This window comes from Trichinella spiralis (assembly GCF_000181795.1).
Source record: "Trichinella spiralis strain ISS 195 chromosome Unknown Scfld9, whole genome shotgun sequence".
Classification (NCBI taxonomy): domain Eukaryota; kingdom Metazoa; phylum Nematoda; class Enoplea; order Trichinellida; family Trichinellidae; genus Trichinella; species Trichinella spiralis.
Genome location: NW_003526948.1, coordinates 1534657 through 1548236, shown reverse-complemented (window position 1 = coordinate 1548236; position 13580 = coordinate 1534657). Strand labels below are relative to the sequence as shown.

The 13580-nt window shown below is 31.1% G+C and overlaps 3 protein-coding genes across 3 annotated transcripts; 2 read left to right on the top strand and 1 right to left on the bottom strand.

Moving 5' to 3' along the window:
• The first annotated feature begins 583 nt into the window (after positions 1–583).
• Positions 584–2204, top strand: Tsp_11656 (hypothetical protein). Its single transcript, XM_003371400.1, has 4 exons — positions 584–604; positions 1013–1111; positions 1777–1833; positions 2031–2204. The coding sequence occupies exons 1-4, from the start codon at positions 584–586 to the stop codon at positions 2202–2204; spliced, it is 351 nt and encodes a 116-aa protein (XP_003371448.1).
• Positions 2205–5920: 3716 nt separating this feature from the next.
• Tsp_11655 (conserved hypothetical protein) lies at positions 5921–6960 on the top strand. The gene is made up of 3 exons (XM_003371399.1): positions 5921–5994; positions 6105–6298; positions 6611–6960. The coding sequence occupies exons 1-3, from the start codon at positions 5921–5923 to the stop codon at positions 6958–6960; spliced, it is 618 nt and encodes a 205-aa protein (XP_003371447.1).
• A 4605-nt stretch (positions 6961–11565) lies between these two features.
• Positions 11566–12140, bottom strand: Tsp_11654 (hypothetical protein). Its single transcript, XM_003371398.1, has 3 exons — positions 12113–12140; positions 11843–12080; positions 11566–11785 (listed from the first exon to the last, which is right to left on the bottom strand). The coding sequence occupies exons 1-3, from the start codon at positions 12138–12140 to the stop codon at positions 11566–11568; spliced, it is 486 nt and encodes a 161-aa protein (XP_003371446.1).
• Between the last annotated feature and the right edge of the window lie 1440 nt (positions 12141–13580).

The following is a 13580-nucleotide window of genomic DNA, read 5'->3' as shown; positions in this document are numbered from 1 at the left end:
GAATAGGGTTTTTAGTGGTTAATTTTTTCTCTTTTCTATCATTAAATATTTGTATTCATTTTTATTAACACTGGCCTGGTCCGCATTTGGAAATTTTATTTAAAAGAACGGAAGAATTTTACTTTTTTTGATTTTATAAATCAATAATCGATAAAATACATCTGATTTGATGAAAATTGATGTAAAAGATGACTTATGAATGTGAACAGGGCAAGATTTTGTAGAGAGAAAGAGGGAGAGAGATTTTAATAATTGATGCGACAATAAAAGGTAGAGGAAAGGTGTCTTTTGAACTTTTGGACAATAAATTTCTTTCTTCTTGATCTTTATTATATCAGTTGTCAATAATTATTGATTTACAAGTGCAATCAGTTTGTCTGGCATTTTCTGTTGTCAGCGATTTTTCGTGTTCAACTATTGAACATTATATAGAGGTGATAAGTTTGTTGAATAATGTTGAAAAGGTCGTTAAAGAGAAGTATTTTAAAGCAAGTGAAAACTTCTTCTTCAAATTAAATGCCATCCACCATTGTGATCTGATAATAAGATGGATGGAATTAATCCTTTTTAACTGTAAAGAAAAATGCAAGAAGTATCGCATTCTGTAATTGTAATATTTTTATTACTTCATTTCATTTTTTGGAAAATATTATATTTAAACTTAAGATAACTAAGATTTGTTTATTTCAATTCTAATCAAATTTTTGACATATACAAATAATGTGTTGCTATTTATTTATTATGTTGGATAGTGTGATTTTTTTATTGGTTCAGAATTTGGAAATATCACAATAATAGTGATGCGATTTTCCCGGAGGATGGGATTTTGAAAATGTGAATCGTTAAAATGTATTTTCAATTTTTAGGCATTATTTTTATTTATTTCCTTGTTTTTGTGACTTTTGATTTTGTTGCTGTTATTTGGTGTTTTACCGTCAATTTGCTAAACTGAAATAGTTAGATATTGTAAAAATTAAGTGAACAGTTGCTACTGTGATGATAAATTTATCAGTCACCAGTTGGCAGTGTATATTTATTACTGATTGACTTGGATAAAAGTTTCGTCCATCCAATTTTCTCCATACCATCTGCTACTCTGCTGATGTATGTAGTACGTTTTCTGTTGTTCTGTTTCCAGTCTATCTTCTTTATATTTTTGGTAATCGATGTGGTTGAAATTTTTATAAATCCACAGTTATTGTATATTTATTTCATTTTGGAAATTGTTAAAATGCAAAACTGACTAAAAAATGAACAAAATGTATTTTACAATCGGTATGCCATATCTACATGAATATCCTATATACAGTATTTGTGTGTTATTTATTGTTTATTTGAATAATTATAATTATTAATTTGAGCAACATTTGATGCATTCGGTTGTGATTAACTGCTACTGATTACACGCATGTTGCAGTAATTTTTCAAAATTTCGATTTTTATTCTTCTCTCTTGTATAAGACTGAAAATAATTTTGTAATTAATATTTTTGAGAGCTTTTTTTTGTTTAAATTCATACATCAGATTGAATAGTTTTTGTTTATTTATTGGTGATATTTTTTCTATTGTTCAAATCATTCGGCTTTAGTTGAAAATGAATTATTCTTTCCAATTTCTGTTTCAATGTTCATAATAATTGCAATGCCATTTATTCAAAGCGTGTTTTTTGTGATTAATAATTTTTTTGAAAATCTAACAACAATTTGTAAAATATTCGAAAAATTATGTTAAATAGCTGTTGCACAATTTTTGCATTATTATTTTTTTCTTTTTAAGACTGAACATTTGTTTAGTTGGAAAAAACGTCAAATTATGATTGCGTTTAAAAGAGTAGTAAATAATAATGATAATTGTAATAAATTTGTTTTCTTCTTTTTATATTTTCGTTACTTTCAAATATATAAAAGCATTGATTTAATCACTGGAGCATTGGTTAAATTTGCAGCACTTAACTTGTTAGTTTAAGATATTGATTTTTCTGTCTGTTCTAAGTGGCGACATAATTTTTCAATACATACCATTACTACCAGAACTGCTGGTATGGTAGAAGATTCTGTAGTTGTGTAGCGACTGTAGTTAGCAACAGTAGTAGCATTGTTATATCTGCTCATAATTATCATCATTTATGGAAAATTCTCTATGCAAAGTGTGGTATTCTTGAATCTGTTGAACGGATTTTTGTCTGTTTTAGCAAAACGCGTTAAATTTCGTTTTTGCGCTTGACATCGGTCATGCTTGATTATTGTGCACTTTGTGCTGTTAATCAGCTTCCTTCATTTTTCATCGCCATCGATTTCACCACATATTTTACCACCAGCAATCTAATTTTTCATTTAAACTTACAAATTATATTTTTGAAAACGTGCACCGCGATCATTTTACCCCACGATTTCAAGAGAGTGGGGGGGGGGGATAAAGCAAAAAAAAGATATGTATATATTCATACATATATATATATATATATGTGTGTGTGTATGTCTGTGTGTGTGTGTGTGTGTGTGTGCGTAGAAAATGAAAATATAATGCGCATCTATGAAACCTAATGATACAGATGGAATATTTTTTTGTTTTGGTTAGTCGAATGAAGTGATAGGTTGATTATTTTGCACAGTTTGCAAATGTTAGCTTTATTTATTACAGATTTTCTTTCTATTCATCTACATGCATGTATATATTTAAAGATGAGATTTGGATTTTCACTTTTGGACTTGCAACAATTGCATTTTGGCAGAATAATTACATCTTTTTCTCTTCTAAACAAATTGATATGTAAAACGTTGTTTCATCATGTCAAATGATGAGTGAAGATGGAGATTTTTGTGCTGTTTTTAACGGCAAAAAGATTGTAAATTCAAAGGTAATTTTTCTCTGGGCAACAATCTTTAATAATAATAATCTGCCAAATAATAAAATAAATAGATGAATAAATTAGTGAAATTGCATTGTACAAAATGAAAGATGTTTGAGATTTGCAATTTCTCAAATATTAATATTACTTTGAAGGTGTTGTTATTCATTGATTACATCAGTTTCTCCGTTTTGGTTAGCAATATCTGTTTATACATATGTATCTTTTGTAGATGCGAATTAATTTTGGCATTATTTTATTTACTAATTTATTTGACATCTTGTCGATATTTTTAATTTTCATGGATGAGCATTATTTTCACTTGTTGTTTTGATTGATGAATTTTTAACCTTTGCTTATTGATGCTGATGTAATTAAGGCATTTGCATTTTGATACGGATGGAAAATAATTTTCAGATATTAATTTTCATTGATTGATTGACTGATTGATTGATTGGTAAGAATGAATAATGCAATAACCAATTTTCAACAATAAAATAAATGTGTCCATGTATGAAGTTGAGAAGTTGGCTTAAAATACTGCTCAGGTTATTTTTATTTTGTTTTATTAAAGTTCAACTGCTTTTTCATCTGCTTATTGTTAATACTCGTAGCATAATAATATTTATTATTATGATCCGGGTTTGGTGGTGGTGAACTTATAAATGCAAGAAAATATTTTTCTTTCAACTATTCAACATCAAGATCTGTTGTAATCGAATTACGCTAATCCGCTGCGACTGCCAAAAGGTGAATTATGGCCAATTTGTTTGTGTTATTTTTATTGTAAGTGAATTATTCTATTCTTTTGTTATTTTATAGCATTGTTGTATTATTTTCATTTTAAATCGTGATATTCTTTAAAATGAATTGTTTTCTGAATAAATATTGAAAATATTTCTTATAATCATTCCTCTCTTCACTGTTTTTTCAAAAATTACAATAGCGATCATTCATTTCTGATTTTTTTCATTGTATTTAGTTTGTCGAGCAGGGTATTTTAAAATTTATTCTTTTTTTATTATTTCTTTTGAAACAAAAAAAGAAGAATGAAATATCTCTATAATATAGATATATGGTGTTGAAGTGATTCGTAATTTTTGTTTTATAGGAATTATTTTTCAGTTGTGCACTGTAATAATTCTAATTATGATGATGCTGTGTGACTTTTTATAATTATCTTATTTATTTAAAATTTTCTTAACTTTTTTTGTTATCTTCATTTTTGCGTTGTTGCATTTTTTCTTTGTGATGGTTCATGTAAAATTTTGATTAACTTGTTTATAATGGGGGGTAGGGGTGTTTTATGATTTGTATGTACAATATGGAGTCGTAGGATAATTGTGCGTGTATGTATGGATGTGTGTGTAGATGTAATTATTTATTATTATGATAGTACCACTGAAAAATATGAATTGAAGAAAATAAAACAAGTCAACAACAATGATGACTAATCATGCCAATATTGTTGGTGAAAACTGTTGAGGTTGAGTTGAGCGAGTGAGAGTGAGAAAGAAAAAATTTTTCTCCTTTAGCATTCAGTTTAGATCAATGGAAGGAAAAACTGTGCATGCACGCAGTGCAGTGCATTGCATTGATATTAATTTTGTCATTGCAACTTTGTCGGTAAAATGGCAGTAGTGGTGGTTTTGCCTGAAGCTTTGCGCAATAAGTAGTTATTAAAGTGGTTGGCAGTTTTCAGTTTCCAATGATGCTTCATCGTTGACCACTGGCCAGTGATGGCCATCTGCGTGTATTAGTTTACCACAAATATGTTTAAATAAATTTGCTATTTGCTTATCTATATCTTTGTGTGTGTGTGTGTGTGTGTGTGTGCATGCTTCTATTTCAATCAATGATAAAATATATCGATGAAGCACATTCTACTACACACTGAACGTGGAATATTATTGCAGCTACACACGCGAATTGCATACTCGTTATCAGCACCATATATGCAATGTACGGATTATATTTTTTTTTAGTAATAATAATATTATTATTATCGTTGTTGTTGTTGTTGTTGCTGTTGTTTTTGTGTTTTTCTTTTTTCAATTTTACATCTGTGAAGAGGACTTGTCGTCGATAGATTGGTTGCATTATTTTATGGTTGTTCATTTGTTGCATGTTTGTTAAACTTTAATCCAATTATTAATAGTTGAAAGTGTTATTTCAATGAATTTTACTTCTCGCTTGTTCGAGTGCAAAGCACAGCTAGCCAAGCAAAGGCAGAGCATTCGAACAAAGCATGCATTGGTTGGAACGTGATTTTCGATGACAATTTTTTAATCGACTATTTGTGTCAGTTCGGTGTTTTATCATTGCGCATGTGTTAGAAAATGTGTTTCTCAAAAAGCGGCCTTCTTCTTTTAAGCTGATTGCAAAATTGCATTTCATCAAGAAAACAGGCGTTAATTTTACAAATGAGCAATTTCACCAATACTACAAAACTAGATGCTGACTAAACCTAAGCTGTGCTTTATTGTACTAATCCAATATATCCTGCTTATACTGGACGGCATTGCTCAAGTATTTCGAGCTTAGGATTTTATTAATTATTCGTGCAGTAATGAATTTCAGTTTGGTAATTTCAACAAATTCCATTATATAAGTAATAATTATTAAATTGGTGTAGTCAAGAAAAATTGAATTTTTTTCTTTTGCTCAGTTTTTTATGCCTGCTCTGTAGTAAATGAAATATATATATATATATATATATATTATTTGCTGCTTTTATTTTTATTATAATTTTTTTATCTTATGATGCGATTTATATTTATTTTATTAAGCAAATCAATGAGCTTTCTTTTTCATCATTACAATGAATGAAATTATTGCTGTTATTGATTTGTGAAATTGATCGATCGATTGATTGATTTTTTACAATTTTAATCCTCCTTTTATCAGCTTTATTTCATGAGAAGAAGAGTTGTTGTTAAATTAAAATTTTTTGCTGAACAGCAAATGCACAAATAAATAAATAAATAAGTAATTTATTGTGTTATTTATTGCTTGTTAGGCGAGCCCACACTGTCAATGTCGTGTAGTGACAAAATAGCGAAGTGGTCAGTAATGGGCATACAAGGCTGCCTGGCGTCAGCTTTTCTGTTGCAACCGATTTACCTGAGCAGTGTAATATTGGGAAAGTAAATGAATGTAATTTTAATCAAAATTTTGGGATATCGAATGTGAACTAATGAGAAATTGAAAAAAAGCAAGACAAACAACCAGTAGCGGATAAGAATAAAATTTGCAGGTGCCCCTATTCAGAGGCTGCTCTTCGTCGGGCAATTGTGGAACGAAATTTTGGCTTTCAAAGTGATCATCAAGAGTACACTTTTCACGAACCGAAATTTCATTTCTCTGACATGCAGGATTATTCGCTGAGTAGTGGTTCCAGTTGTCGACAAAAGCCTCTTTCTAGGAGGCAACGCAAGCCTTGCTCGACCAGTGAGTACGGCAACGTTGCAAGATTATTCTTATAAAATTAGCTGTGAATATTTAAAGGTGACTTAAAAGCAAACGAGCCTATCCATTTATTATCTAGAAGTATCTTTTTATTTGCTTATAAATTTGTATTTATAAATTTCATTATTATTTGCAATGAATAAACGCGACCTTGGAGGAAAAGGAAATACTTACGGTAATTCTGTTGCTGTGCAGTTACCGCAGTTTTTAATGTGTTATTTAAATTTTGAAAAAAATATGAAAAAATCTTATTTTTTGTTTAAATTATTCTATTTTGCATTGAATTAGGTTCAGTTTGGTTTTGTGGATTGAGTAGAGCTGAAATTTTGGTCGACGGCTATTTGCAAGGGTCGACGAAGCTCAGCCGGAGCCGTTTCGGCAGTGGCGGACGTTGTAGTGCAGTTTGCCGCCGTCGGTTGGCGGTTCAAAGTTTAAGCATCGGTCGGCTGATAGCATCGGTCGAGCATTCTCACAGCAGCGGTCAGTCGCCATTGGGGGGTGTCATTTATGAAAATTTCAAATCTGCTCATTCGACTTACATGAACGTTTGGAAGCAGCTGAAGGAACACTATCGTCACTGGATAGTCGACATTCGTAAGCGACAAGCGCAGCAGTTTTTCATTGAACCAACTTCTCTCCACTGATTTTCTTCTGTTTTTCTTCTTTCTGTTGCTTTTCTATATTCTTCGTTTCGCATCTCTTTTCAACATTCAGGTAAGTATGAATTATTTTTTCGACATTTTAAACTTAATACAAGCACAAGAAATACTGATATATATGCACACACACACACACACACACACACATATATATATATATATATATATATATATATATATGTATATTTATTTATTTATTTATTTATATTATACAGGCATTATTTATTCTGATGTATATTATTATTATTATTATCAGACATTTCAATGAAATTTATCATCTCAGTCAGCCAGCTAGTTAGTTTATCTATGCGTAATGTATAGTCAGTTGCTAATGAGGAATGTTTGCAGTTCGACATTCTGTTGCTTTGATTTTCATTTCATCTTTTGTATTCTGATTATCTATTGTACTTCTCCAGTTGGATAGTTGCAATTTTGGTGTAATTTTCTTTATTAACATTCTTCTCTTTCCATTTTATTACAAACAATTTGCATTCTATTTATTAATTGAAATAGTATAAGCTATTGACAAACTATATATCTATTATATAATGGCTTATTGTTCAAAAATTACTTTTTGCATTATTTTTTTTGCTTCACTGGCCAGTATTGCTAACTGATGCTGTATGCGTTTTATTGTATGCATACATTTCTTTTCTTGTTTATTATTTATTTCATTGGTGGCTTTCTTTTGTTGACATTGTTGTTGTTTGCAGAAGATGAATACATGAGTAATGATTCATATTCACCGTGTTTCAAGCGATTAATTTAATAATCACTTTCAGTATTATAATGTATTTTGTATTTCCTATGGCAAGTTTATGATAATTTATTGATTTCAAGTTGAAATTGATTTAATGATGCAAAAAGCAAAAATAGGGCACATTATTATTATTATTATTATTCATCTTTATCTTGTTTATTGCTGTGGTGTGTTTGCTCATTTTCTTTTTGTTTTGAATATTATCATATTCAAAATGTCTATTCTCACTTTTGCATGCATTAGTGATAGGTAGGTGTAGATGGATAGATTGGTAAATAGCGTCAGTGGACTTGCATAACAATGCTGCAGGCATTTATTTATCAGCTTCACAATTTGTTGATAAATCTGAATGAAGAAGATGATCAGTTGATAACAATAGCACATTCGGAAACCGAACCATAAATTGCTCATTAATATCTATACATTATACTTCATAGCTTCACATGTATAATATATACGATACGTGTGCGTTTGCCGAGATGCATTTATTAAGTTTATTTGCATGATTGCGCCCGAAATGAACATTGGAATTTTTCTGAATTTGGCTTTAATTTGTTACAAACAGAAGTCGCCTTTTGACTTCTCATATCGTTGCAAGCGATTGCAAGTAGAGCACAAGGAAGGAAAATGTCGTGGCATTTGAAGTTGAGCAATTTTGCAACTTCTTTAACATTTTTGCTTTTTCTTGTTCAAAGCAGCTGCACGTCAGCTAATAATTATTTCTGCTTTTTTCATTTTAATCTCTTCCTAATGTTTGTTTTCTATTTCTTCTTAATCTTATTCTTGTTCTGTATCTTTATCTCGTTCGGTTATCTGACATATCAGAAAAACAGGGTAGTTATTCGCTTCGCTTATTTATAATTTTGCAAACTGCTCATTCGAAATTGCAACAAAAGTTTCAGTACATTTCAGTTTTGGAGACAATTTCTTTTAACCATTTCATGAAAATTTTCATTTTTTCTGCCCTTTTTTTTGCTGCGTTAGAATGATTTTTTCCTTTTGTATGTTTTTTTTACCTTAAACTGATTTATAACTAAACAGCAGCAGCATTAGTTGTGGTTGTTGTTGTAGTAGGTGTGGTAATACTAATACAGTATCCTGAAGGTGAACATGAGTAATTAATGTTGTGGCTGATTGACTGGGATGAAATTTTTCTGCAGTGGTGTGAAAATTTGCAATGCTATGTGATTAAGAAGAAAGCAACCAACTTTTTCATAAAAATCTTCTTTAATTATTATTTTCACAAGTAATTATCTAGCAGTTGGTTCAATTGTCATGACATGTGTCATACTTATGTGCAGTTAGTTAGAGTTGTACTGTTCTCGAATTGCTCCATCTTGTTGAACAGGCACACTGTTTGACGGCAAGTCAGAAACGTGTGCGCCACGTTGACGCAGCTTTGCAAAGAACTTCCTCCCAAAAAATCACTTACTCCTCTTGCATCGATTGAAACTTTTCCAATGCAGTATTTGATCACAAAGAAGGAAGAGCCTTCAGCATTTTGTTCAAAACTATTACAATTGCAACGCATGCCGTCGATCAATAATTGAAATTATTTTTACCGTTTGTCATTTGCCAGTGCAACAAGCAGTCATTCATTCATTTAATTGTGTGATTTGAGAAGGTCGAATTGCAACACTTCATTATATATATATATATATATATATATATATATTTATTTATTTATTTATTTATTTATTTATAATTATGCGTGAAATTAATATGATAAATGAATTTGTGATATTAATTGTCTTGATCAGTGATGTATTGTTTTATAATGATAAATTTAATATCTGAAATTAAAATTAGCGTATTAAATTTCTTTAACATGATAATGCGTGAAAATGAATTTTGCATATTTTTAAATCTGTTATTACCATGTCAGTCAACAAATCATTTCATTTCTTATTCTCAACGCATGCTTTTTTGCTGTTTGTTGGCTTGTAGTATTTGAATGTAGGGAACTGTAATAAACATTATTAACATCTGAGAAGTTCAGCTAAAGTTTGCCACACTTTTTCCAACAAATAATTATAAGTTTTCATGATAATAATTGTGTATTTGTTTGTTTGTATAAGTTCAGATTTCATCATTTTTTAGTGTTTGATTTATTTGCTAATTTTGAAAAAATTGCAAATTGTATTCAGTCTGTTTGATAGGTTTAGTTGTTTATCATGTTCTGACAGCTTTTACAATAGCGAACGTTTTCACCTAGCCATTTCAAATAATTCAGCAGCAGAGGAGAGTCTTAAACATACCGCTTCATGGTAGCATGTTTGTGAATACATGTCTTGAAAAAGTAGATCTGCATTAATTGTGAAAGAAAAAGATGGTATTCCAGTAAATGAGCAAACAAATAAATAAAACAAATATATATTTATATAGGAAACAGCGATCAGAACCAATTCCCATATGCAGATCCATTCTGGATATATTATACAGCTTGAAAGTCTGAAAGTTTTACATCTCATGGGCATTTTGAGATTAAATTAATCGCATCAATAATTTTACTTTTTCATTTCCTTTACTTTTTGGGACCTTTCTTTCTTTTTCTTTCATTTTTTCCGAGTTTTGCATCTGTTACTTGACGTTAGCGGATGTGCTTTTTGATTGCTTCTGTTTTGTGGAAGTGTTTTACTTATCTTCTTTTCATCTTTGATCTCAGCGAATTGATTTTTTTCTATGTACATTTTATACGATCAGTTCATTCATTTATTCATCAGTTCATCATCGAAATTGTGCAGTTTCATTGTTTACTAGCACTTCATTGCACCCAATATTGCATTTTAGAAATGCATTTTGTTTTTTTGTCATTTTTTAAATTTAAATTAATTTATGAGAATCTATGAATTTTTTAAATCATAATCATAATTAACGAGCAGAAATATATATATATATATATATATATATGTGTGTGTGTGTGTGTGTGTTGATGTATATTTATTTGTCTTTTAAAAGAAATAAAAGAAAAATATTGATCAATTTTAAGAAAATTATATAAGAAATTTTATCTTTGTTAGGAAGAAAATGCTTTTTCTTTTCAAAGAAATTTTCATTTTTCATTATTATTTATATATTGCCCCGTTGAACAAAAATTTTCAACTTTTAATTCAGAATATCACAAACTTAAATTCATATTTTTGAACTTGTTGTTGTTTGATGTAAATTATTGTAATCTTCATCATTAGAAATATTTAAAAATAAGCATATTTATTCTCTCATTAGCGGTGCTTATATTTTGTTTCTATTGAATTGCGGATGTTTAGATTTTGATTTCAATTTTATTAGATTACCGGCAAATTGTTCTCTTTGTAATTGGATTGTATGTGCAGTGAAATATATCAGTAATAAAGAAATTATCGCTATTTCAGTTATTTGTGTTGCTCTTGTTTTTATTTAACAAGAAAAAGAAAGCAGTTTTTTTCTTTTTAGCTTCTGTCTAGCATAATAATATGCAGTCAGAAAGAGGCGTCAATGTGAGCTTGGAAATTTTGAACATGGACAGTTGTAATCATTATCCGTACGACAGATTTAGTTTCGTGATTCGGGTATCCTGTATGATTCCGATTGTTTTATTCGGCTTGATCACTAATTCGATTAACATTGCCGTATTTCGGCATCGAAGCATGCGCAGCAGTGTAGTCAATTGGTATTTGATTGCGCTCTCGGTGAGCGATTTGATCGTATTGTTGGGTGCGTTCTGTATGCTATCGCTTCCGGCAATTAGTGAAGAATCCGGCATATTGAAGTTGATGAACTTAGCCTGCTTGACCCAACGTTGGACGTACGCGATCGCTCTGATTGGTCAAACTTGGAGCGTCGGCATGACCCTAATGGTGAGCACGCACCGTTTTCTCGGCGTCTGCTATCCGTTCGTCGCCCAACGTTGGTGCACCAGTGAGAAGGTGAAAGTGGTTCTTTGCAGTACAATTGGGTTCGCGTTTTTGTTCAACATGCCCCGCTGGGCAGAGATCGAGACCGCGCCCTGCTGGTCGAACGTTTTCAACACCACTGCCGTGCATGTGATCACGTCGAAAATCAGACAAAACCCTACTTATTACATCGCCTACATGATGATCAGCTACACCACCGTTATGTTCGGCTTACCGTTCATATTGCTGAGCATTGTCAGCGTATGCATTGTCAGATCGTTGCGCCATTCTTGCACCCTGAGGCGCCAGCTCACTCGGCTCAACAACGTCGACGATCGTCGCGAGATGCGCGAAAATCGCACAACGCTCATGCTGGTTGCCATTGTGATCATGTTCTTGATTTGCAACTCGCTTGCCTTCATCAACAACATCATTGAAGCATTTTTGGACAACAACGACACATTGGAGGTGTTCTATTTGAAATCCGTTGAAATTAGCAACTTACTTGTCGGCATCAATTCTTCGGCCAACATATTTATCTACAGTTTCTTCAGCGTCAAATATCGGCTTGTCTGTAAGCGTTACTTTTTGCTGCTGTTCGGCGGCAAAAATGGCCGTCAACAGGCTAGAGATTTGAAACCGAAAGAATCCAGATACGAGCAGCGTCGACGTAGTTTTCGTCTCAAACAATAAACGAATACAAAAAAATTATTCTCTATTTCAGTCATTATTATTGTCTCACCAAACACTCTTTTCGTCACCAACTTGATGGTTAGTGTTATTTCATTATGTGTTTACCTGATTTCACTTCTATCATCTTTATCGTTTTTTTGCTTTTTATTCCATTATTTAGTTTTCAATTTTTCAAAACTTTGTCGACGCTATGAAATTGGTTTCTACTTTCACATTTCATTTCCACTCAGCAGGCATCAATCAGTTTCAATTCAACCGCAAATTTATTTCTATTTCTAATCACATTTCTGCAGTTATTTTTTATTTCCTTTTTCTCTTTTCTCAAATAATTCAGTCAAACATTTTCCTTTACACTTTCGATGCAGCTATACAAAATAGCCCAACTTAGTGAAATGCGGCCGACTGGCGACAAACTCTATCTTTTAAGCACAGTTCTTTTCCTAACAATGCAACATAGTTGGGCATCACTTTATTATTAGTTCTTGTTTCTGACAGCGCCTTCTTTCCATGACCGTATAACCAAGCGAACTGTGTTACACTGAAAATGAAATAAAATCTACAAGAAAATATTATATTCAAAAAAATAAGCAGTAATATTTTGTTCACTGAAAGTCAAATTTTATTCGATATCAAAATGTGAAACTGTTCTATCCCTTTACAATACAAAACCAACAGATTTCATCATGTACCTGTATTTTTATGCAAAGGACGCAAAACTGACAATCCTGATTCAATTAAACAAATTTCATTACAAGTTCCTCAAAAGTGGGGAATACTTCAATCCTCCAGGGAAGTGAAATGTATTATTGAATTGTTTCGTCATATATGGAAGCAGTATTGAAAACTTAATAATTACAAATACTCTCAACTATATGCCATTGATTACTTAAGGAGATATTTGGCAAAATTGCTTGATAGCAACGGTGTCATTTAAGAAAAGAAATAATGCAAAACTGAATAAAAACTTTAATTCGATCTGTACATTGTAATTAATTATCATATTTACATTACTCGCAATCAATGAAATTTGCGTAATTACAATTTTTCAAATTTCAAAATGTCTGTATTAAAAATATGAAATTTCATGTACAAATGCTATTAGAATCACGAACATTGCTTGCAGCATATAAGCCGCCAATTCTGTATAAATATAAATGGAATGGAATTATATGCTGTATTATGTAAAGTTCAGATGTTGTAGCGCTCTGTGCTACTGGGACTAAAATCGTAACAGCACCGAACATTTTTATCGATAACTCCAAAAAATACGGATCCTAAAA